The following is a 27,662-nucleotide window of genomic DNA, read 5'->3' as shown; positions in this document are numbered from 1 at the left end:
GCATGGAACCATGATGTGAAGGTGTAATTGCTGGGATCAGTGTGGGGGAGACTCATGTTAGCTGTGCTGAGAATAGAAATAGACATTCTCTTATGAAAATTACAGGCTAAATCAGAGAAGATTCCCATGTAGAAGACCACAGTTCTGAGGGAAGGCAAATGATATTCCTCAAAAATCACCTGGGATCCATATAGACCTATGAAGTTATGGGCATCAAACCTTCAAAGTTATGTGTGATAATGTGACCATGAGAATTTCACACTGGTAGATTTTGTTTTTTTTCAGATCTTGGCAAAAAAAAAAAAAAAGAAAAGAAAAATAAAAAGGAAAGGAAAAGAAGAAAATGCTTTAGAAAATATTTCAAAAGCCGGAAGAAAAAAAAATGACGTCAGCAAAACCTTGAATAAATTACATTAGTTTAGATTATCAGTGACTATTACCTTAGCAGAATAAAAACACTTAATAGTATCTTAATAATTTCAAGTTTTCAGTCATAAAATACTCCCACAAAAAACTTTTGTAAAATAAGCTAAAGGCAAATAAACTTGTTGACTAGTCTTTCAGGGTTAAGCTATAGTCTGAGACCAACATTAATCAAATTAATCTTAGAGAATCAATCACTTTGACTTCTCTAACCTGTATTTCATAACCATTATTCCCTGTTCATGCAGCCACTAGTTGAGGTCTCTAGGTAAATTAATTCATCAGTCAAGGTCTAGTAACTAAATTAAGACAGCTTTATCACCCCTAAAATATGACCATTATCCACTCACCAGTAATCTCTAGATAACCTGGTAGAAACCTCTAATTATTCTTCTTACACATTTCAGCCGCTGATTTAAGCTCCCCACAGTCATTCTACATGAAGGAAACTGGTGAGCCACACTTTTGTGGCTTTAGTGTCCGAAACAACCACAATCCACAATGTACAACAGTAATGAACTTCAAGAGGGAAGAGCACATCAGGTTCCTGAGGCCAGAGACCTTGCCTTTTTTATCACCCCCACATCCCCAGGACCAAGCACAGTGCCGGCACACAGCAAGCATTGATAAATATATATTGAATGTCTGAATGGAAGAAATGGACATTTGAGGGCCTAGCATGTATCAGTCACTTTGCTAGCCACTTACATAGTCATCCCATACACGAAGGAGGTATTATGCTCATTCCATAGAGAAATAATACAACAAGGAGCTAAGTGGCTTGCCCAAGTGAATGACAGAACCCAAATTTAAACCCAGGTTAGCCCAATTCCAAATCCCTAGCCCCCACTCTGGTTTCTCCTAATTGTATTCAAAGGAAGAGTGGTGGTCAAGAGACATTCACAGACATTCTCAGGCAGGGTGGGAGTGAGGGGAAGCACAGGTGGAAAGTGGTACCCAGCCCTAGCCAGGTGTAACTGGGAAGCACTGGACATTACATTCAATTCTCAGTGAGTGCTGTAATATCAAAATACCAGAAAAGGCTTAAAGTAAAGAGACTCCAATAACTTGAAAGCTGATACCTTGCATCCCTAACTGCTCCTACCTGAGAATTCATTGCAGGATAAAAGTATATCCATCTCCATCTTTGGGAGACAGTTGTGCTACCCAGGGAAGTACAGGAAAAGCCACATCACACCCTTTCTGGATCCCTTATTTATGTCATTGGCAAAAGAATCTATACAGTCAATGCTAACCGAAAATTAAAAGCTTCCCTATTGCCCAGCTGCTTTATGCTAAGGTTATGCAAGTGTATTTATAGATATAAGAGAGTTGTCAATTTACAAATAGGCTATGTTCTAAATATGTTTAAATCAATTGTTTGAAATTTAGAAGCTATCTTCTCACAGAAACAATAGCAGACATTATCCAAACCAATTCATGATTATCTAATCAATCAATAATCCAGGTGAAATACTGCACATATATAATGCAAAATAGTAGAGAGTTATATCCTTATATATCAGCAGTCATATAAAAGTGAAAAATTACCATTATTTTAAATAATGGTAATGAAGAAAATGAAATTAAATTGATGAAGAGGTCCCTGAAGTTTCTGATGGAGTCAGATGAGTATTTTTAAAAGTGTTAGAAGGTGATGGTCTTGGATTCAGCTGCCCACTTTCACTTTAAAACGAAGGCTTCCCTTTTCTTGATACAATCATCAGAATTCCTACACTTAGTGCTTATCAGCCACAAGCTGCGATTTGAGAAATTTAATTTTTTTAGAAAGATAAGAAAAAAGAAAAAAATGGAGGACAAGATGCAGAGAGGTCCGTGGAAGGAAAGGGAGGGAAATAGTGGCAAGTTGTTCTCTAAGAGCAGGTCCATGACAGGTGACTATTAAATAGGATGAAGGGAAAACAGGGTGAACAGATTCAGGAAAGTGGAAGATGAGAGAAAATGGGAGAGATTGGCTGTTGGATTAGCCAAGATATCCACAAACTGCTTTTATAATTCAGTGAACACTTATGACATAATAACTCAAAATATGCTACATACTTCTTCCCTATAATTTCAGACCTACATTATTTTATCAGCAAGTACAGCTCATTCAAACATTTAGCACTTATTTAACTGAATATCTCATAATATATGCCTTTGCTGAGTGCTGATTAAAGAAAATGATTACTACACAGCTACTACCTTTAGGACTCTCTGTTTACATTTTCATTTTTCTGCTCCTTTGAAACTTCAGACACTGGTTTCAAGCAGCAGCATGCTTTACTGATTAAAAACTCAAGTTTAAAGTCAAGCTTCTAGAGGTTTCATTTCAGTATTGTCACTGACCTCTCCTTAGTTTTCCCATCTGTAAAATGGGAACAATGACAACACAACTCTATCTCATAGAGCTGGGTGGGAATTATCTAAGTTAATGAATGAACAGTGCTTAGAACAATACCTGGCACTACTAAGCGTTCAAGAAATACTAGCCACTGTTAAATCTCTCTCTATATATAACCCATAATGAAAATACTTATTGAAATTTTCTCTGTATTTTGTCTAGTGAAAAAGTAAGGTGTGTAATAGTATGGGTAGTACTCTATTCTTTGTGAAGGACAAAAAAGCTAAACAGACTTGAACATGGAAAAAAGAGAGGCTGGGGACAGTTGTTAAGTGTATGTTTATATCAGCAAAGAATATCCTTGAAACATTGCTGAAGGAAACCAAGGGGTAGGTACAGAACATGAAGAGAGGTTTATTCTTCTCTGTAAACACATCTGTGCCTTTGTAAGTTTGTCCCATGTTCATTTATTACTATTCTGTAAATTAAAAAATATTCATCAAACAATATTTTTTTAACTATCAACATAGAAATAACGTTGGGGCCCGATTAATCCATCAATTCTACCTTTATTTAAAACTTAATCCAAAACCACTCACTAAATGATGCAATTGCAATTAAATTGGGTGAAGGAATGGCAAACACTTATAACTTTGTCTTCTTTACAACCATCTCCAATTTAAAAACTGAATCAGTAAACGCTGATGTCCTCCAACCTAAACATGAGCACTTATTACGTTGATTTGTGTTGGTCCCATAGGACACTTAATACTTAACAGTTTTTCAAATAATGAATCAATTAATTACAAAAGAAGATAAAAAATACATGTTTAAGAGGGTTAAACTAATTTAATTAGCTCAGTATTATATGCATTCTTGTTTTAATATACAAATCATGTTATGTATAAATATAAAAAAGAATTACATATTAAAATGCAATGTACTAAAACTGACTCTATAAGGAATCCTGACATATGGCTAAGTGATTGAAAAAATTAGGGAAACCAGTCATGAGGCACAAAAGGGGTAAATGCTTAGAAGGCTTTCTAAATTTTTTTCCAAAATTCACAGGTAACAAAACTCATTTTTATAACATTCCTTACAATGTAAAACAAAGAGTGAACTTTATTTCCATGAATTTTATAATCTCATTATACCACTGTAGATCCTTTGGGAAAAAAGAAAGAAAGAAAGAAGAAATTAAAGAAAAGAAAGAAAGAAAGAGAAAAAGAAAGAAAGAAAGAAAGAAAGAAAGAAAGAAAGAAAGAAAGAAAGAAAGAAAGAAAGAAAGAAAGAGAAAGAAAGAAAGAAAACAAATGACATCAAGACAAACAAACCCAACAACCCAAAACAAACATCTGTTTTGTTTTCTCACATCTTAATAGCCTGGCTATTTTAGATACAAATATTTGTTTTGTCGACAAATGTTTCCAAAACATTAGTTAAAATTGTTTTGCTGAAATAGTTTATTTTTGAGCCGAACAAATTGCAAACTTCTCCAAAGTCCACGAGACATCTGTGAAAATGAGCAAGCATGGCCTGCAGATTTTCCAAACTGTTCACTTGGCAAAATGGAGGCATCAAGATGCTTGCTATTGCAAACCTCAGGATCATTTCCACAATGGACAGACATAAGCATATTATGGACTACAGATGAAACCCAAATTTCCCGCATGACACGGAAGATAGCCAGGAGTTCAGTTTTTTATCCTGTCATAATGAGCTCCTCTGAGGGCTCAGAGTTCGGCAACTTTGCACAAGAACATTCCCCTCATTTTCAGGCACTTTGCTCTACTTTCTTGTGCCTTGGCAGGGATCAAAGAAGCAGAGGGAACAAATGGTTTCCCATGCATATTGAGTTCCCTCTTATACTGATTTTTCCTCTGTCACTTGAAATTCAATATTGGCAAGATTCCTGTCCACCACCTTAACTGGTAAATTGCCTGCATGCGATCAGCGCACGTGAAGGTAGATTTCAACATCAAGTTGTTGGTAAGAAATTCAAATGAACAAATCCTTTGAAAAACAAACTTTTCTAAGGCATTCATACTAAAGCTTATTCCTAAGAACCAATTAGCTTTTATTTCACATTAATCTAAAATGTTTTATTCACCATTCACTTTTTGTTCCTTACTGCTTTGTATTTGTATTATTTAAAAAATAGAATATTAGGCCGGGCGCGGTGGCTCAAGCCTGTAATCCCAGCACTTTGGGAGGCCGAGGCGGGTGGATCACGAGGTCAAGAGATTGAGACCATCCTGGTCAACATGGTGAAACCCCGTCTCTACTAAAATTACAAAAAATTAGCTGGGCATGGTGGCGCGTGCCTGTAATCCCAGCTACTCAGGAGGCTGAGGCAGGAGAATTGCCTGAACCCAGGAGGCGGAAGTTGTGGTGAGCCGAGATTGCGCCATTGCACTCCAGCCTGGGTAACAAGAGTGAAACTCCGTCTCAAAAAAAAAAAAAAATATATATATATATATATATATATATATATATATATAATATTGTAAGTAGTGCTTTTGTAGGAATTTACCCTCAACATTCTTGATTAACTTAATAATACCTAACATTTATTAAGCATTTAAGAGTGATGTGCCTCATTTTCCTCATCTGTAAAATGGGAACCAATAATACCTATGTCATGGTATATGGTATATTGTAAGATTACATGCGGTAATGAATGTAGAGCTCTAAGCACACGTGTGTTTGATAGTATTTTATTATGTATTGTGATGATAGCTATCATAATTATGAGATATTCTAAGATATTTGGGATAAAAAATATGTTTTCAAGCCAAATTATTTAAGTACAGCACAGTAACCAGATTATAGATTATGGCTTATATTTTGATTATACACATGAATTATATGATAAAATATATCTTCATAAGAATCGTTTAAGTGCTCTTTTGAGAAAAGTCATTAGCATTTTTTTCATAACAATACTCAGAAATTATTTTTATCACTCTTTTGAAATAATATATTTAGTTATATCAGTAGCAATATGACTTAAGCTTTTGGGGATCACTACAAGATGATAACTTACTCTATACCTCACTGGCTAGGGATAAAATGCTAGTGTAGATATTAGCACAAAAGGAAAACATCTTCAAATTTATTTTTTCCTACCTCTATTTTGAACACAGAGTAAAAACATTGACTTTGTAAAGGATCATTTTTTAAAAATAATAAAAATGAGTGAAATCCATAATTTATTATTGAAAGTAATCATGGATTTAATTGTGACACTGTCTCACAATCTTTGAACAACAACAACAAAAAAACTATTTGATTCTAATCAAAATTTGATTTTATAGAGAGGGAAATTTGAATTTACCATGGAATACCCTTCTTCTCAGAAATTACACGTATTTTTAAATGAGACAGCCATTTAATCTGTGGATGTGAATATCTGGGTAACTCTAACTAATGATATTTACTGTAAACTATCACATTTCTAAGATTTTTCTCCAATAAAATGTTTATAAATATATCTCATTAAAAGGGAGGATTCCAATGGTAATGAAAATAAAAATAAGTAGTAAAATACTGTGTAGTAAATGAAAATGAAAAAGAAGAACCCATTGAATTTTGTGAAACGCCACAAAAACAGTGCTCAGGAGAAAATTAACAGCACTGAGCACATATATTAGAAAAGAAAGCTCCAAAATCAATCATCTAATCTTCAGTCTTAAGAAACTATAAAAAGAAAAGCAAAACTTAAAAGTAAGCAGAAAAAAATAATGAAACAGTGAAAATCAGAGAAGTCAATAAAATTAAAAGCAGGAAAACAACAGAGAAAATCAATAAAACTGGCTCTTTTTTTTCCCATTTATTTATTGTATTGCATTTTAGGTTTTGGGGTACATGTGAAGAACATGCAAGATTGTTGCATAGGTACACATGTGGCAGTGTGATTTGCTACCTTCCTCCCCATCACCTACATCTGGCATCTCTCCCCTTGCTATCTCTCCCCAACTCCTCACCCCACACCGACCCTCCCCTATTTCCCCCCAACTGACCCCAGTGTGTAGTACTCCCCTCCCTGTGTTCATGTGTTCTAATTGTTCAACACCTGTCTATGAGTGAGAACATGCGGTGTTTGATTTAATAAAACTGGTTCTTTGAGAATACCAATAATATTGATAAACCTCTAGTAGGCTAACCTAAATAAAAAGAGAGCATATACAAATTACTAATATCAGAAATGAAAGACAGCCATCATTAGCAATCCCATGAACATTAAAAGGATTATAAAGGAATGTTACGAACAATTCTATGCCCACAAATTAGATAAACTTAGATGAAATGGACCAATTCCTTGAAAGACACAGTCTACGTAAACTCACAGAAGGAAAAGTAGATAATATGAATAGGCCTGTATCTATTAAAGAAATTGAGTCAACAATTAACCTTTCAAAACAGAAAGCACAAAGCATTAGACTCAAATGGGTTCCCTGGTAAATTCCATCAAATATTTAAGAAAAAAAAAAAAAGATTCCAATTCTCTACAATCTGTTCCAGAAAACAGAAGCAGAGGGAGCATTTTTAAATTTCATCAGTGAGGCCTAATACTGAAATGAGATAAAGGCATTACAAGATATGAAAACTAGACTATTATGTCTGATGAACATAGATGCAAAGATCCTCAACAAAACATTAGCAAACTGAATCCAACAATGTATAAAAAGAATTATATGTCATGACCAAGTAGGATTAATGCCAGATATATAAGGCTAGTTCAACATTTGAGAATAATGTAATCCATCACATCAATGGACTAATAATGAGGTAAAACCATATAATCAAATCAACAGATGCATAAAAAGCATTTGACAATGTCCAATACCCGTTCTTAATAAAAACTCTCAGTAATCTAGGAAAGAGGAGAGCTTCCTAAAGTTGACAAAGAATATCGAAAAACAACTTAAAGCTAACATCATACTTAATGGCAAGAAACTAGATGTTTTCTTCCTAAGATAAAGGACAAAGCAAAAATGTTCCCTCTACCACTCCTGCTCAACATTGTACTAGAAGTTCCTACTAATGCAGTAAGAAAATAAAATGTATACAGATTGTGAAGGAAGACATAAAACTGTCTTTATTCACAGAAAACACGATTGTCTATCTAGAAAATAGTTTTTAAAAAATCAACAAATACTCACCCCTAAAACCAAACAGAAAACAACTCCTGAAACCAATGAGGAAGGTTGTAGGATATAACATAATCAATAAAATCAAATGCCTTCCTATATACTAGCAGTGAGCAGCTGGAATTTGAAATTAAAAACACACCACTATTTCCATCAACATGAGCGGGGGGGGGGGGAGGAAGGGAGGGAGAGAGAGAGAGAGACTGAGAGAGAAATACTTAGATATAACTCTAAAAATTATATATAAGCGCTACATGAGAAAAACTATAGAAGAAATCAAAGAAGATATAAATAAATGGAGAGATATTCCAGGCACATGGATAGATTCAATATTGTCAAGACATTAGTTTGTCCCAATTTGATCTATTAATTCAATATGATTCCAGCCAAAATCCCCGAAATTTACTTTGTGGATACTGACAAATTAATTCTAAAGATTATATGAAGAGACAAAAGACTCTTCTGTCAACACAACACTGAAGGAGGAGAAAAAAGTTGGAAGACAGACACTGTCTGACTTTAGGACTTACTGTAAAGCTATACTAATCAAGACAGAGTGGTATTGTTAAAAAAAAAAAAAAGACAAATGGATCAAAGGAACAGAAGAGAGGACCCTGAAATAGCCCCACTTAAATACAGTTAAGTAATCTTTGACAAAGCAGCAAAGACAACATAATGGAGAAAAGATAATTTTTCAAAAATTAAGCTGGAACCAGTGCACATACATATGCAAAGAAATGAATCCAGACCCTGACCTTACATCTTTCACAAAAATTTATTCAAGATGAATCAGAGACCCACATATAAAATGCAAAATTATGAAACTTCTAGATAGTAACACAGGAGAAAATCTAGATGACCTTGGTTTTGGCAACACGTTTTTAGATACAGGAGCAAAGGCATGATCCATGAGGGAAAAGCTGATAAACTGGACTTTAATAAAATTAAAAACTTCTACTATTTTTTTTTTTTTTTATATTGAGCCTCACTCTGTCACCCAGGCTGGAGTGCAATGGCACAATCTCGGCTCACTGCAACCTCTGCCTCCTGGGTTCAAGCAATTCTCCTGCCTCAGCCTCCTAAGTAGCCAGGATTACAGGAGTGTGATACCACACCCAACTAATTTTTGTATGTTTAGTAGAAATGGGTTTTCCCCATGTTGGTCAGGCTGGTCTCAAACTCCTGACCTCATGATCTACCCGCGTCAGCCTCCCAAAGTGGTGGGATTACAGGTGTGAGCAAAAGACATTGTTAAGAGAAAAGACAATCCACAGACTGGGAGAAAATATTTGCAAAACACATATCTGATAAAAGATGTGTATCAAAATAAACAAAGAACTCCTAAAACCCAACAATAAGAAAACAATCTGTTTAAGAAGTGGGCAAAATATCTGAACAGACACCTCACCAAAAAAGACATACAGATGGCAAATAAACATATGAAAATATGTTTCACATCATATGTCATTAGAAACAAATTAAAACAACATGGTAGCACTACTCCTCAATTAGAACGGCCAAAATCGAAAACAATGACAACACCAAATGCTGACAAGAATATGGAGCAACAGGAACTCTCATTCATTCTGAGTATTTCATTATAAACACTTTAAAATAATTTTGAACTCAAAATTCATGAGGAATTGCATGTTTACAAGTACTACTGCATACCATTACAGACTTAAAAAGTAACTTTAAAAAGGTACAAGAAAACCCCACAAATAACTCCTTAAATGTTTGCCCTGAAAAATCCTTACAAGATTATCTTTATATGTCCATTATGACATAACAATTCTAAGAACAATGCAGGAACAAAAATCATGAAGCATGAGAGGCTATCTCATGTCCTAGATTTGTCTCTACTGCCTAATATAATGAAATTGAAAGGCAGAAACCACGTCATACATAGGATAAGAAAATGCCTACAGTCTAACTCTCCAGTATTATAAAATACTGACTTTAAACCCAATAGACTAAAAATTAAAAGAAAAAAAAGACCCAAAATTATTCCAACAAAGAGACATTATTTTAACCACTTAAAAAATTCTACCTGAAAACAGAAATTGTTTTCAATAAATCATTTCTAATTCTTTAGTTTAATAAATTCTTCCATTTTATGTACTTTACCTCAAAACTTCCTTTTCATCAAGAAAAGTGTTCTTTTATATATGACTACTAAGAAGAAAGGCAAGTTAATGCCAAAAACCTTAGGCTGAATCTGTGGTCTTATCACAAATTAAAGAATGACAACAACATACCCAGACTAGGTCTTCCTTGAACTTTTGAAGAAAACCATTTCTTTTTCAATCTGGAAACTCTGTGAACTTTCCATTTCTAATTATGCAACACAAGAAAGGCTGATCCAGACATAATTACTTTAGTTGGAAGAGGTATATATAAGAAATCTGAAAAGTATTTTTTTTTCCTGGGTTCAGCTCATTCCTAGTCTTTTCCCATAAGATAACGATATTAAAATAAACACCTGAAACACTAAGCACTTTTACTTTTACAATACAAACTAAAATACATCATTCACTCTTAAAATCATGGACATATTTTGAAATTAGATTGTTTTCCACGTGGCCTGGCTTTGTACTCCACCATCCCCATTCTTTCAAATAGCATCCCTTTGAGGGAAGAAACTCACTTAGAACAATGTCTGGTTTCAGAGACAAACACTTATATTTGACCAAATGGCCTTTTCCAAAAAGCTCTTATCAACCCAAACACAATTAAGTCTTCATCAGTTTATTTATAATGTAGTCTTCACAACCAAAATGTCATGAATTAAATAAAATTATTCTGTGGTCTCCTTTTCTCATTCTGTGACTCTCTAGACCCTAAAAGAGGTTGGCTACATCTCATTCATATAATGATCCTCATTTCGAAACTCCTGTTAGTTCTCAGGAAGCTTGCATGACACAGATGGTTCAAATGAAAAGACAGGAACTCCCTAAAGTTGGGACAAGCCATTACCTTTCCTCATGATACATATATGAAGTTTACGTAAGTAGAGATAATTCTATAAAAACTCCTACAATAAATTCTATGCATTCTTAATAAAATTTATCTTCAGTGTGATTATATGGATGTGAAATCTAATTAAAGGAAGAGAGATACATGTATATTCAGTTCTATGAACACTGTGTGTACACATATAAACTAAGTAAGGAATATAATATCAATTTAGTTTTTGGAAAATAAAGATACATGAAATATAATTATCAAAGACAAAAATATTTAAAGTTAAAATATGCAGCAGAAATAATGAGCATTTGAAGTTAACTGAAAGACAAGAATGATGAAACTCTAGAATAAAACAATGTCTACGTACATTTCTTTTAAAAAGGGAGAAAAGGTGGAATATGAAAAATTTGGAAGATTTTTGGGGATGAAATCACCCATTAATATTTAAAATATAATTCTATAGTCTGAAATTAAATTGGCATTTATTACACAAAACTTTTTTTCATAATTTAGGATAACCTAGAATGAACACTATGATTATAACATCAGAGAGGTAATTTTTTCAATGTTAAGACCATTTTACCTCTGGAAACAGGTAAGAGGAAGAAAAGTTTAACTCTTTGAGTATAATAGCTTATTTTGTAATCCATGAAAGATATGATTACATTTTTAACAAGTTAAGGCAAGGAGGTGAGAAGTATGAGAAAGTATAGAAAACATTAAGTAAAGACCAATTCAGGAAATTAAGCAGACACCATTAAGAGTTCTAGAAAGAAAGAATCAATGAGGGGAAGAGGTATCAAAGACATCAGGTATGAAGATTTCCACATGGAGAGGCTGGCATTTGAAAGAGACCAGCAATGGTGGTGCAAAAGTATAACAAACGGCCATGCTCATGACACATTGCCATGAAATTCACAGCAGGCTACATGTGAGAAAGCAGAGGCTCACCTTTGATTTTTTTTTTTTAACTATCAGCAATATATTACTCTGATGAATAACATTAAATATTGAATAATGGTAAACACTAACTTCTAGGCATTGCCATTTATTTTCATACTCAATGTGATGTCAACAAATTATAGTTATAGCTAAGTACTTATAAATCTCAGAAGCTACATATACCTTAAAAATTGAGTATATTTACAAATAAAATCTATTTCACATGCCTTTTGATGTTTATATACTTTATTTTAAAACTTGAAGCAAATAAAAAAATAAATTAAAATGAAGTTAATGCCACAGTCGCGCTGCTTGACTTATATTTAGTCTTTACCAAAAGCTGCCAAAATTTTGCCACCACTGCATGAATATATGACTGTAGAAAAATGCATTGAAATCATTGAAAATATCACCTGCAGGACTAATAATATTCACACAATTACCTGCTGTGGGATCGGTAACTGCTTGGCTGGTGATGCCAGATGGTGGTTCTTGAAGCTGGTAAGTGGCATTGGTGGATGGTGTCGTTGGGCTGGTGTTGCTGCTGGTCATATAATGTGCTGGATACGGTGAGCTGTTATAATACTGTGCGTACTGCCCCTGGCCAAAACTGGGATAAGACGGATAGTCCTACCAAATCAAACCAGACAAGAATTGTCCATCAAAATAGTGCTGCTTATCTCTTATACATCAAAGTGACTGTAAAGATGTCTGGGTTTCTGAGCCTTTTCTGAATTCACACAGGGGGGCATACAAGTACACATTAAGTAAAGAGCTCAGACTTGCCAACAAATTTAATGTAAGATTATATACATTCTTCATATTTTCAGTCTTCTATGATGTAATAGTAGGTAAAATTAAACCAATCTAAACACCAAACAATTTACCATAAAAGACTGCTAAAGTAAATTTTAAAAGAAGACTACTGAATGCCTTAGGAAAGCTCTCACTTACAATATGAACAGATCTTTCTTTATATAAGAAAATCACATCACATTTAAAGATATTTTTCAGAAGTTAAACTGGCTTTTTAAGCTACCTGCTGTGAACTGTTAAATCCAGATGAATTTGTGAGTGAATTATTTCCTGTATATAATCCTGATGATGTTGTAAAACTGCTACCTAAAACAAAATGAAAAGAAATATGGTTACAACAGGCTACATGGAATAATGTGGCTACAGGAAAATAGCATTTAGATAAGGCAGAATTGGCATGTGGTTTATCTTCAACACTAGAATCTACTGTCATGGCTAAAATTTAGTTTTCTTAACATGGTTGATGATTTCATTTTCACTAAAAAATTAAAAACAAAGAGGTTTAAATTGCCAAGGATGTTAGTAACTTATATAGACTAAGGGCAAAATTATACATTTTTGTAAAACATAAGACACTGAACTTTTCAATTTGCAAAACACACCAAGATTTTTCATGTCTTTATATTAAATACACATAATGTAAAATGATGGAGTCAGATTAGATGATCTCTAAGGTTCTTGCTAGCTCAAAAACTATGATACTACTTCCAAGAACTTAAAATGCTTTCAGACTTGTATCATATGGCTATTAAAATGGCCCACTGAAAAAGCCATTTCATTTCACCAAAGAATGAATGGCAGCAATTGAAAAATTTGATACAACAAAGATGAAAGAGGAATATGATTAATGTTTTATCTATTACATGTGCTGTCAAGATAACGTTCTATCTGTTGAATGTCCACATTGTTAAACAATGAACAATAAGCGCTGTTTAAGACACATGAGAGCAAAGCTGAGTTCCCTCTTGCACATGATTTACTATTTTATTACTAAGTTATGCAAAACAAAAATACGTTACCATTGATAATCATATTGGCAAAGATTTTTTAAAGAAGATCAGGGATTAGCAAATATATAAAAAATGGCATTCATACACTGCAAAATGGGAATTTAAATAGGCGCAATCTTTCTGTTTGTCTATTTGGCTTATGATTGAGTAATTCTGTATGCCATTTAACCCAGCGATTTTATTTCAGGCATTTACTCTATGACAAAAAATTATGGAGTTATACAAAGAGATAGCAAAGATGTTCTTGAGTGTTGCTTCCAATAAGAAAACCTAGGAAAGCAGCTCCAAGTCCTTAACGGGTATTATTCAGAAAAGGGAATACTATGAAGCTGTTAAAATGGTATTATAATGATTAATGACATGAGAAAACTTTTCATATTATTTTGTGAAAGTAAAAATTAAAATAAAAAATATTTTTGATGATCTCATTAAAATATTTTTTTAAGTATAACAAATTTTCAAGAAGCACAAAAATCTTAGAAATGCTATCTCTAAAGGATTTGATGTATGGTCACATAGCATTCATTAAACCAATGTACATTTTTAAAATTTCTACTCGGAACCTATGTTGCTTCTATAATTAGAAATAAAAGCCATTTTTTAAAAAAAGTTACAGTTTTATGGCAGATGAGTGGTGTAGGCCATAAATGTGTTGGCAGTTCAAGAAGGAATCTCTTCAATCTGAACTCATTATTGAGATGGTTTCTGGTGGTAGTATACGCCAATTATTTACTTGCTACTGAACCGTTTAAGAATTGGCTTAAGAGTCAGAAAACAGAGTTTCCAGTTCATCATTTATGAGCTGTTTGGACCTTGGACAAGCCTCCTAGCCACTCTAAAACATAATTTCCTTATCTGCAGAAACTCTACTTTGCAGCATTCCTAACAGATCAGATGAGGTAATGTTTTGGAAAGCATAATGGACACGCTACAATATCACATAAATGTTAGGCACATTATGGTTTATTCCAGCAAGCACTTGTAAAATTCTCTATTTTTATATCTTTTCCCTCTTTTTACTTTACCAAATTAGATAAATATGACTTAATCTCTTTACATATCTAAAATTCTATTCCTATTTACTTACCAAGCATCTATGAACTTCAAAAGCTTAAGCCAATAATTATTTTTATTAAGAGGGAATCTAGTTCCTAAAATATTGTCAAATTGAGTTATCACACAGACTCTATTTGAGGTTCCCTCATTTGTACATTTCAGGAATAACAATTGTCCTAAGTTCCCAAAACACCTATCTCAGATAGGCAGAAAGCTTTCACACTGCTAGTAGCTATCACCACGATTAGCCGTCAATAGACAGACTTCACATATTAATGTTGATTTGCATGTGGTAATCACATACTAATGAAACATGTATTCAATGCCAGGCTCATGGTGACAACTACATGGGGATAAAAGCATGACTAAGACATAGTCTCAGACCTCACAGGGCTTAGGGCTTATCAGAGTATCAGTTGCTTTTTTTTTTAAACATTGTCCCTTATGGGAGTATGACTCACTCTTCATATACGTGCATATCAATGAACAATTTATTATTGATATTATATATGAAGCAAACTTTACATGATGAACATTAAAAAATTCCTTGTAAAAGAATTTTAAATGACTTTTGGATAAAGGTGTGGATATCAATGCTTTTATAAAAAAAAAAACTTTATGACATGCATTTAAGAGGTAAAATTACCTTGGGTTATGATCCGTTACTTTCATTTAAACTACACATTTTTAGGTTACGACTTACATTTTCATTCAAATGACACATTTTTGAGCAATAAATACTGACCTCAATAATCCCTATCCACCAAGAAAATGAATAAGATATAGAAAATATACTTTTTAAATGGATGTTTTCATTCCATAAGTTATCCCCTGAAATGAAGTAGAAAAGACCATGGAAGCTATATTGGCACACACAGGCCACTAGGGTATGACCAAGTAAATCACAGTTCAGTACTCCAAATGGCACCCAAGTGACTTTCCAGACTAAATGCTACTTCCAAGACTGTACATTAGCTGGAATTCAACATAAGTTATACTCATTTGCTGGCTGACTGCAGGCTGAGATTCCATTCCATTTAGTATGCCGAAACAGGAGTTTAATGGCACCCCAGTGGCTTTGGAGACTTAATGCAACTTCCAAAAGGATCTAAGTTACTTTAGAGAGAGGTGTACATATTAGAGAATCAGGCTCAGGCAATATTAATTTTTCACCACCAGAATCAAGTTCGCAGGGCCACTCCACCTGCCTTCACATAGGACTTAGGCAAACAGAGCTGCTAACTCAGACCAGGCCACAGCAGGGACTTCTGCAACTGCCTCCTCCACGTGTTTCTTCACCCATCTCTGGGTACTGTTCAGCACATTCTCTACAAAGTCAGTAGACTCTTTCTCTAATGTGCATCACTGATCTGGTCACTCCCCTGCTTAAAAAAGTAACCTTTAATGGCTCCCTGTTGCCCCACGATAAAATTCAAGCTGCTTACGAGGGTTTATGTATTAGGCCTTAGTTGGTCTAAACCCAGTATACATTTGAACTTCTTTGGTCTCTTCCCAGCAAATGTGACTCCAATGTACCCAGACATATATTCCAGCCTAACACTAGTAAACCAACATGCAGGCTTTCTAATGTTACTCCTTACAGCTCCTACTTCCTCCTGTCAAATCCTGGTTAACACTGATTACACTTTACAATTGTGCAGAACTTGAAACCCCCTTCCTCAGAAAAGCCTCCCTGAATCCCCAGTCTCATCTTTCCCACTAAACTTGGGTTCCTAAATCAATCCATCTATCATCTTTCCATCTATCTCCATGAGATGTGTGTGTGTATCAATCTCTGTGATGTATGTATGTGTGATATATATACATACACACACATTCATGACTTTACTAATCAGTATTTTAAGCCAATTACAAATTGACCTGTAAATTAACAAATACGAATTATATGTAAACTAGTCCTCCCACAAAACAGGATAACAACAGAAAAACTTTGACGTTCCTGTAAATAATTGGATCTTTGCACCTAACCCACATGAATATCCCCAGAGTGCAAAATATAATAATAATAAAATAGAAAATACCCATTGAGTATTTTATGTTAGAAAGTAGGCTTGCCCGTATATGCTTCATCTATATTCCACAACAACGTGATACCACAGAGGGTATGAACATTTCCATTTTACAGGTAGAGAAACAGATAGTCAGACAGTAACACAGCTTCCAAGGAATAAAGGTGAAACACAAACACATGTCTGTCTGGTTGTAAGGTCTATACAATGCTCTCTTGCCTTCTCTTGTTCCATTTTATATTGTATAATGGGAAGTGCTAAAATATACTGAAGTTTTCCCAGGGATTATTTTATAAAATAATCATACTAAAAATAATTTATATTTATTATATTTTATAAATAATCCCAGGGATTAGTCAATAAAATAATTATATTAAAAAGTGTTAGAAGCAAAACAGAAGTGACAAAAACAAACAATACTTAAAACTTTTCCAGTGCTTACATTGAGCAAGGCCCAAATAAAGCATTTTGCCTGTTGGAACTCACTGATTCCTCACAACCACCCCAGGAGGTGGATGCTGTTACATCCCATGTTACAGATGAAGAAACTGCCTGAGGTTATAAGCAAGTGTGGGAGAGCTGGGATTCAGTCCCAGGCACCTGGCTCCAGAGCTGAAGCTCTTAATCTCTATAGTAAATTGCATCAGAGAATAGCAAGGTTTTTGTCTATGAGTTATTTCCCTTTTGTATGACCATTTCCAAAATATGCCTGACAAACTGCCTCAGAGTCATTAGGAAGTGCTTGTTCTTCCTAACTAAATGCCTGGGTCTCTCTTCAGACACAGGAATCTCTCATTGAGGCAGAAGGACTGGGGTATGATCTGAAAATCCACATGTTTACCAAACACCTATCAGTGTCTGATTTTTAGTACCAATTCAGTAGGGGTTTTAGCAATTGCTTCAAAAATATGTAACCAATATAACTTTTCTTTTTACACAAAATCATGCTCTTTAAGCAGTTAGAGCTGAAGCTTCTCAGAGCCTATCTACTTGGGGCATTTCTGGTTCTTGAGCTAAGCTAAAGGTCATATGGAGTAAAGGGCTCTACTTTGATAGCTAATTCAATGCAGATTTCAGGGCCAACACTACCAGATGAATTTCACTGAAGTTTAGAACACCACAAAGCAAAGGCAAAATACCAATGCTCATATTCCCCAGAAAGCTTCAGGGTATGGGCTGATAGACTCACTTGCAGGTCTAGCAAGAGAGGCGTATTTGTGTAGAATGCTGTCACACACCAGGGTTGAACCTGGATGCTAGAGGGAGACAGGACAAGACATGATCAGGATAAAATAGACCTTCCCTTAAGATCAATCCACTGAGCGTTTCTGTTGGATTTACAAGGGTCTTCACTTACAACTTTTGGTCATAGAATTATTTGTAATGTTTGGGATTCTTTAATCAAAATAATAGAGAAATATTTTCTTTTCTAGAACCAAATGACTTTACATTAAAAGTCACCTCCAGATCAATGAAACAGGGCAGCTACATCCTATAACAAAAGATTTTACATCACATTGTATCATGAAAATTCCTCAAAGTAGAAAGAATTCCCACCTAGAACCCCTGATTTCTCCATCAATGAGTTTGGTAGAGAGTGCTTCATGTGAAGTTTCAATAATTCTCAGTAGAGTTTGGAATTATGTCATATTCTAAATGGGACAGGAGTGGGGATACTATCTTACTCTTTGGTTAAAATGAAAAGTTTACCTTTACCAATAGTTAAATAACTATTTAACTTTTACCTTACCTTACCAATAGTTAAATAACTATTGGCCACTACAGTGAAACCGTGTCTCTACAAAAAATACAAAAATTAGTGTGATGTGTAATCCTAGCTACTCAGGAGGCTGAGGCAGGAGAATCGCTTGAACCCAGGAGGTAGAGGTTACAGTGAGCCAAGATCATGCCACTGCACTCCAGCCTGGGTGACAATAGTGAAACTCCACCTCAAAAAACGCTATTATAAACAATCATAGCCATGGTTGTTATTATTATTATTTTTGATATGGAGGGGAGACATTCATTTCCACAACAGAAAACTGGAAAATATTTCCCTTCAGAATATCTCTTAAGAGACAGCATTATTTATCCTCCCACTGCTCTTTTAAAGTTGATTATTTTTATATTCCAAGTGGGAAGATAATATATCTCTAATCACAAAACATACGTGCACACACACACACACACACACACACACACACACACACGCTTTTCAAGTTAGATTCATCAACAGCATCTACTGGCATTCTTTATAGGTACAACTCTAGAGGTTGTTCCAGACCAACAGAAGCAGGCATCCATCATGAGTTTATCCCTTGAAGAATGTTAGAAAATCCCACACACTCATGAAGATGACACAAAGAACATCAACTTGCATCACCTAGTCAGGCTTCACAGCTCTGACTCTATTACTTACTTGGGGGCCACAGCCCTGTTAGGGAGGTGCTCAGCAAAATAACATGAAGACACCTGGCTAGACTGGGAGGGAAAGCACAAGCTTCCCTGAAAAGGGAAGTCTTACCCTGGCACAGGGTGACAATAAACTATACAAAGAAGAAGATCAGAGAATAGAAAGTTTATGGTGGGGTGAGGACTGTGACTGATCATGGGTGATGGAAGTTTCTTGATTATTTACGAAAAACTGCTCAGGAAAAGAAATGGCATTCTTTAATGGCAAAATGCAAGAATCCAGATGTCCAACAAATCATCATTAGTATATTGGGACCAATGAAATGTTACAATTCCGAATTGCCAGGGGTGGGGGAAAAGCTAGAGAACCGTTATAAATGCAAGGATACAAATGTTTATCTGGGCCTGGAGATGCCACTTGGGGTTTGGGATGGGGGTGCTCAGGAGAAGAATAATCTAACCAGGCTGTTGCCTACAGTTCCCCATGCACAGCTCACCGTGGTACTTTAGGGTTCGGTCACTGCTATCCCAGAAACTTGCCTTGCTCAATCTTGCTCCTCTTACTTAATGCTTCCCTCCCTCACTCTCTGTTTTCCATCCTTCAAGGCCTTGCCCAAGTCTCCTCTGTCCAATAAGCTTTCCTTGACTGTTACTCTTTGTACTGATTTTATCTTCTGGAAACTCGAGCTCGCTAATAACTGATACCATGTAATTGACCTCTTCGTTAGACCAGTACTAAGCAAGTCCCCCTTAGTCTTCTTTTCATTCTGACCATAAGGTCTTGAGCTCATTTGCTATATTTATCCTGTCTGCTTCACACGGAGATGGATAAACCATGTCTGACTCATGCCTTTGAAGGCCTTGTCAAGGATCGAGTGGGAGTCAGAACTGAACTGTTGCTTAAGAATTTCAATCCATGTGGTAAGTGACTAAAGGATTTAGTAAGAACACAATTGTCATAAAGTGTTAGGTTTGGGGACAGGAGAGGGCCTTTCCACAGATTTTTGTTAGTGGGAGGGGGACAGTTTGGGAAAATGACTTTAAGGCCCACAAAAGATTTTAGGAGAGAAAAGAAGGTCTCTCAGCTTTATTTTCTTCAGCAATTTAAAAAAGTGAGTAGAGAAAGAAAATATAATCAAATAATAACTGAGCTTATTTCTCAGACTTTATCTGGAGGACTCTGATTTTTAACAGATTTTTATCTGAATACTTTGCTGGTTTTATTTTTTTATTTTTTTTATTTTTTAGAGACTGTCTCACTCTGTCACCAAGGCTGGAATGCAGCGGCGCCATCTCAGCTCGCCACAACCTCCACCTCTCAGGTTCAAGCAATTCTCCTGCCTCAGCCTCTTAAGTAGCTGGGATTACAGGTGTGTCCCACCACATTCAGCTGGCTGGTTTCTTTCTTTTTTTTTTTTTTTTTTTCCGAGACGGAGTTTCGCTCTTGTTACCCAGGCTGGAGTGCAATGGCGCGATCTCGGCTCACCGCAACCTCCGCCTCCTGGGTTCAGGCAATTCTCCTGCCTCAGCCTCCTGAGTAGCTGGGACTACAGACACGCGCCACCATGCCCAGCTAATTTTTTGTAGTTTTAGTAGAGACGGGGTTTCACCATGTTGACCAGGATGGTCTCGATCTCTTGACCTCGTGATCCACCCGCCTCAGCCTCCCAAAGTGCTGGGATTACAGGCTTGAGCCACTGCACCCGGCTGGTTTCTTAACTGTATGGTGTACAAAGGATTATCTTAAAAATCAGATTATAATCACTTTAGATTTAAATTATATAAAGAAAGTTAAATTCTGGACCTGTAAGCACATTCTGAAGGAGTTAAAATATTTTTGAATCTCCAGGAATAAAGTCCAGCAGACTTTAAATCAAATAAAATTTTAAGTATTCATGGATTTTTACCTCATAAAATCTCTCTTATTTGAGCTGTGAATACCACTGGACCCCACATCCATATACCATCTGGACATGCCAATAGAACGGTAACTTTGTGAGTCCAGCTGTCAGGCTCCTAACGGAACACTGACCCATGTTCCAGATTCTGCTCCTAAGAGGCTATTCTCTCTTTCAGCTCAGAGGTTGGCATGTCACAGCTATATTAACGGAAACAAGTCTTGCTTATATAGAAAAACTTCAAATTCAGAATGCAATAACATCCTATGGCTTTAAAGTGCATTTATAAATCAATCTTTCCACATCCATTTTCTGAGGTTATTTTCAATACCATCATGTGAGGTGGCTGAGGGGGGTCCTCATCTTCATTCAAAAAGTGGAGGATGGATAAGGTGACTATTACCTCTGATACCAGGTTATTGTTTTCTAATCTGGCATGCCAAATCTACCTTTTAGATTTTCTGGATCAGTAATGTTGAAAGCAAATTGGCATTAAAGTGGTATTAATTTTTGGTTACAGAAAAATCATAGACACACCAAGGGCAGAAATAATCATACCTAAGAAATTTAATATATACATTTGGAATCAAATGATTCCATTTTTAAAAAGACTTCTTCATGGTAACTCTTTTTTAGGCTAGTAAATTTAAAAGTAAATTACATAAAGCATCCCAGGGACAGTGTGTCACAAAGATTTTGCTTTGCTTTCTTCTTGTCAATGTTGCGTTCCTACAGAGAAAGAGTGGTGGCCTTGTCAACCATAACAAACAAGCAACAGTCTTGTTTGAAGATCCTGCATGGGACATGCAGTTCTGTAAGTGTTATGCAATTTTAGTTTTACAACAAAGCCACCCCTCAAAACTTTTCTTAAGAAAGCTTCGCTATCTCTTCATAGTTCAGAACACAGCCTATGTCGATTTAAACACTACTTAAAATATTAAAACAAAGTTTTATGTATGATTTAACCTGAATAACACTGTCCAGCTATAACTTCAAAAAGCTAAAAAGTAGTAACAAGTAGGTCAAAGGTCTACTTCACAGAGAACAGGACTCACATTAAAAACCAGAGTCCCAGCCAACATAAGAATGCTGGAACCTGCTGGGGCCTGTCTGTACTTGCCATGTTTTAGAGCATTTTCTAGCACTTACTGGGCAAGCAGGATGCTGTCTGTCCCTCGTGTATTTTCACAGAAGTCCATTTGCTCTCCATCTCTGGCCTCTTTGCCATGGGCTATGTCCATCATCAAGCGCGATCTATGTGGCAGAAGTTAGTGCAACTCCCTGGGGAAAAGCTTTCGAAGGCCAGATGGGCTATTTAAAACCAGAGTTTTTTCCTCTTTCTTAGAAGATAGATTTTGAATGACCAAATTTTCCTTTTTATCCCAGTAATAGTTTGTATTTTCAAAGAGAATTTTTAACACAGGTTATAAAGATTGCAAAGCCTTTATATTTACCTTTCTTGTATATTTCTATATATTTTAACTAACAACAACTCATGAAGAAAACAATATTGGTATTGGTCACTAACGATTGCTGTGCCTAGATTTCAAGAAATTTTCATTCAATTTTAACAGCTGAAATACACAAGATGCTAAAAGAAGTGAAACAAAATATTACTTATAAAATCAATTTAAGGAAAAAAATCTAGAATATAAAATGCCAATAACCGAAAAATAAATACAGGAAGACTGGCGAAAAAATTAAGGGGCAATTCTGCCCATCAGTGCAAGCTGCAATAGCTATTCTTCAATTTCATTTTATGCCAGAAAGTGCAAATCTCAAATGCTTTATTACAGATTATTTAAAGTTTAATGTATATTTTTCTAAAACCACTACCTTTTAAAGTATTTAAAAATATCTTTTCTATAGATAATCAGAAATTTTTAACTATAACAGCACATTTAGTTAAGCAATTTTTAGGTTCTAAATGACTAATAAACTGAAATGGTTCAGTCATATATTTGAAAGGCTACAGACAGGCAGATCAAAGCAAACAAGGGTGATGTTACTGGATCATTCCCACTTCATAATGAGGCAGGGATGCGTGAGGTGTGATGGCAGCAGAGCTGTGCCTCCTCCACGTACTCTTTAACAAACCCGTCCTGATTTATTGTCCTTCCTTACTAGTTTGAACTCCAATCTCTTTAGCAGAACAAATGCATTATATACAAAGAGGGAGTGAGAATTTGTGTTATTTTCTTCTGTAAGTGAGAGCAATAAAGCCTAAAGGAAAATAAACAAAGCACGGTTTCCAGGGCCCTCTGGGTTTAGTACATGTACATCTGTGCAGCCCCTTCGGTCTATCATGGCAGATCCTGACGGCTTCCCTGGTGTAGGATGATGGGAATGTCCTATACCATTATTGCAATTCTAGGATAATCAAACACAGAAAGGCTTTCTACACCACCATCATGATGATTCTGTGATGTTTCCAACCAGCTCTATCTATGCATATTAACACAAGGAAAGATGGCATTAAACATACTATGACAATAAATTAGCTGCAATTTCTTATTTATGTTTTTTTTTTTTAACTTTTAAGTTTAGAGGTGCATGTGCAGGTTTGTGATGTAAACTTGTGTTATGAAGGTTTGCTGTACAGATTATTTCATCACACAGGTGTTAAGCCTCAACCGATTAGTTATTTTTCCTGATCCTCTTTTTCATCCCACCCTTCGCTCTCTGACAGGCCCCAGTGTGTGTCATTTCCCCTCTATGTGTCCATATGTTCTCATTATTTATCTCCTACTTATAGGTGAGAACATATCATATTTAGTTTTCTGTTCCTGTGTTAATTTGCTAAATATGATGGCCTCCAGCTCCATCCATGTTCCTGCAAAAGACATGATCTCATTCTTTTTTATAGCTGCATAGTATTCCATGGTGTATACGTACCACATTTTCTTTAGCTAATTTACCATTAGGCATTTAGGTTGATTCCATGTCTTTGTCTTTGCTAGCATAAATAGTGAATTTGCTGAAAGTTTTATTATGCTACATTCCAAATTCATTTCTCCAAGTGAAGAAAATCAGAGTTTTTTTATGAATCTTTTTTTTTAAGTTTTGCTTTGGCTATTTTTTTTAACTGCATTTTAGGTTTTGGGGTACATGTGAAGAATATGCAAGATTGTTGCATAGGCACACACATGGCAGTGTGATGTGCTGCCTGCCTTAGTTGTAGTAATTCTAGACTATTAAATGTAATGACCATCTTTAGTCATATTTTAATCTCCAGCATGATCTCTTATGTCTAAAATATACAAATGTTTGTTAGAGGTGGAGAGGTCTATGTCACAATGAAAGTTAGAAATTATGAATTATAAGATTTTATGAATCTTAATTTCTAACTTTCATTGTGACATAGACCTCTCCACTTGTAACAATTTTTGTATATTTTAGACATAAGAGATCATGCTGGAGATTAAAATATGACTAAAGATGGTCATTACATTTAATAGTCTAGAATTACTACAACTAAGCTATTATGGGCAGGGGAGTCTTCCATGGAGCTGAAGCTTAACCAGCTAAGTGACAACTTAATTCCAATGGTTTGATTTTGTATGCATGTGAAAATCTTTTACAAACGAACTATATACTTCCTTACCTCAGCCAAATTGCTAAATGAAATTTTATTTTCCTCATATGATTGGGTACCACCATTATAAAGATAGTTGATTGTTTTCTGTATTAGATGGAACCATAAATCTATATTGTATGTGGAATTAAACGGATGGTGACACCAGTGATAGGTACAGACCTTGCATTTTTAAAGGCTTTATTTCAAGTTAGTTGTTTCTTTAACATAAAAGGAATAAAGGTTATTTATGACACACTGGGGAGATATTCTGTGAAAGCAATCAGAGTCTGAAGCTGCTTTTGCTAAGCAGTTTTCTTACCTTTCATGCATGTGTGCACACACACACAAACTCACACACAACACCCCATTTCACTCTTGTGGCCAGTGCCCTTTAATTGGTAAGCAGCAGGAAAAACATATTTTTTGCAAAACTGACCCAAAGGTCTCCAGGCACACTCTGTCCATCCACACCCACCCATGCAGCTAACTCATCTGCATCAATGCAGCTAACTGCATCTGCTTTGCCAATGGTGTGTGAAGAAAAATGTCCTCAGACCATTCCAAAACTTCTTCCAGAAACACCAAAGCTAACACTGCAGAACAGGAAAACGTCAAAAATGAATAAGCAAAGATTTCACCTCCTCAGGTTGAACTCTACAGTTGTTTATATAGAAGAACATTTTGTCTTTCTCAGCTGAACTCAAGTTTCTAATCTTTTAATGGTTGCACAAAAGAAAAATTAAAGCAGGAATAGAATTTTCCAGTGATCTTGCGGTGAAGGTGAAAACAATCAGATTTCCCAGTCACTGAGGTTTTATTTCATGGAATTTTGGTATTAGAGCATGCATGATGAAAATCTGATCCTTGTTTGGTTTAAAATGACATGTGTCAGATTCACAGAAGCCTACCTGGCAGGACGAAAGCATTGAAAGTTGGAGCCGGAAGGGTGATTCCAGAAGGATCACTTGGAGCAAATGAGGGCACCAAGTAAGGCTGGCCTATAGTTCACAAGGCTTCACAGTGGCAAAATGGCCACAAATTGCCAAATCTGGTCTTTAAGGGCTGTGCAAGTGTTAAAGCACTGATAGTGCTCAGAAATGAGTTTCCTAAGGAGTTTTTTTTTTTTTTTTTTTTTTTTTTTTTTTTTTTTTTTTTTTTTTTTTTTTTTTTTCAGAGTTTCATGAGTTGGTATTTGACTAGTTATATAACAAGCATGTAATGCAATGGTTTAGTTCTAATGATCAAGTCTGCCATTTGGAACAATTAAACACCAAACAACTACGTTTTGGCTTTTTGTAATTTTCTTTAAAAGCCACTCCTGCGAGACCTATAATTTAGGTGTATGTATAGCAACAAGGTCTGACAATTCTAAGCCATTCCGTTTTGAGTAGCCATTCTTGAATAACTGTTGATTTTATACAAACCAAATTAATATATTTTATGCATTTGTTAGCATTTTCAGTTTCTTATCTTTTTTTTTTTTTTTTTTATACAGACTTTTACTCTGTTGCTCAGGCTGGAGTGAAATGGTGCAATCTTGGCTCACTGAACTTCTTGCTCCCAGGTTCAAGTGATTCTCCTGTTTCAGCCCCCCGAGTAACTGGGATTACAGGCACATATCACCATGGCTGGCTAATTTCTGTATTTTTAGTAGAGATGGGGTTTTGCCATGTTGGTCAGGCTGGTCTCGAACTCCTTACCTCAGGTGATCTGCCTGCCTCAGCCTCCCAAAGTGCTGGGATTACAGGTATAAGCCACAGGTTCTTATCTTTTAAAGTCACTGTTCACAGTTATGTAAAGATTATAAGATGTCACAAGGAAAATAACTAGATTAATCCTTGGCATATAAAAAGTGCACAATAAATGTCAACTGTTATTTTATTTTGTTGTATTGGCACTAGAGTTTTCCATCTCTACATAGCACAGCTCATCACATTCCCATCTTCCTCCCTAATCTTCTGAACTAAACAATTTTGATGTTTCAATGGCTGGTGGAGAGCTCTTTCTCCACCCATTCTGAGCACTCAAAGCAGAGAAGTGGCTGCAGGGCCTCTCAAGACCAACAAGGGTTTGCTTGACGACTCTTTCTCTCCCACCACTGCAGAGCTGAGTTTATTTTTTGCCAGTAGCTCTTCCTTGCTTCCCCACTCTCACTTTCCAACACCCCATTCACTACTGTTGCTACACAGCTTTTACTCTCTTCTGATTTTCTTTTTCATGTTGTTTCTCCCTGCTTTGTTGGTATCATGTACAAGAAGTTTGACCTTTGTCCATAGTAAGTTTCCTTCCATGCCAGCATATTAATTACATCCGGCTCCCTGTTTTTGCTATGCTTATTTGGTTATTGGTTTCTTAAAGTTCTCTTTCGTGGTTAAAATTTATTTTGTTATATATATATATATATATATATATATATATATATATATATACATACACACATATATATATACACATATATATATAAAACAAAATATATATATTTATATATATGTGTGTGTGTATACATATACATATATACACACACACACACACACACATTCAAATTTTAATTACATTTTGTGTGTTGTGGGGGGAAAAGAAGGAGCATTTAGGTAATGCTGCCTAATCTGGAACTATTCCAGAAAGCTGGACTGTGATAATAATGATGAAAATAATATTAACCACATCACGACTGCAATGAGAGCAGTAAAAATGACAACAATCATTTGAGTATCTTACTATGTACCATAGGTTGGTCAGAGTGATTTACAGACAATATCAATGACATCTCACAACGCTATTATGGGGGTAGATTTCATGCCCATATTCCAGATAACGAAACAGAAGTTAACAAGTCAAGTCGCATGCTGAAGGCCCACAGAAAGCAATGGTAGAACTCCTGACAGGCAGTCTTATTCCAGAACCCATACTGCTAACCAGGGAGCCAGGTTTCACTGTACCTCTACTCCAGTCTTTCTAAGTCTGATAAAACCAAAGAGGTGATCATTTTAAACATTCTTTAATCAGCAAAACACTTAGAGGAAGCAACCAT

At 35.5% G+C, this 27,662-nt stretch overlaps 1 protein-coding gene across 8 annotated transcripts in view; it reads right to left on the bottom strand.

Moving 5' to 3' along the window:
* EYA1 (EYA transcriptional coactivator and phosphatase 1) overlaps window positions 1-27,662 on the bottom strand; it is a 155,462-nt gene that overhangs the window by 80,061 nt on the left and 47,739 nt on the right. For all 8 annotated transcript variants that reach the window (XM_017544544.2, XM_017544553.2, XM_017544579.2 and 5 more), the window contains 2 exons: window positions 12,872-12,954; window positions 12,276-12,462 (listed from right to left, as the gene is read on the bottom strand). In XM_017544544.2, the coding sequence (XP_017400033.1) occupies window positions 12,276-12,462; window positions 12,872-12,954 (270 nt within the window). The remainder of the gene's footprint in view (window positions 1-12,275; window positions 12,463-12,871; window positions 12,955-27,662) is intronic.

The sequence above is a fragment of the Cebus imitator genome, unplaced genomic scaffold (assembly GCF_001604975.1).
Source record: "Cebus imitator isolate Cc_AM_T3 unplaced genomic scaffold, Cebus_imitator-1.0 Scaffold9, whole genome shotgun sequence".
Classification (NCBI taxonomy): Eukaryota; Metazoa; Chordata; class Mammalia; order Primates; family Cebidae; genus Cebus; species Cebus imitator.
Note: the sequence above shows the minus strand (reverse complement) of the source record. Positions and strands in the feature narration are given on the sequence as shown.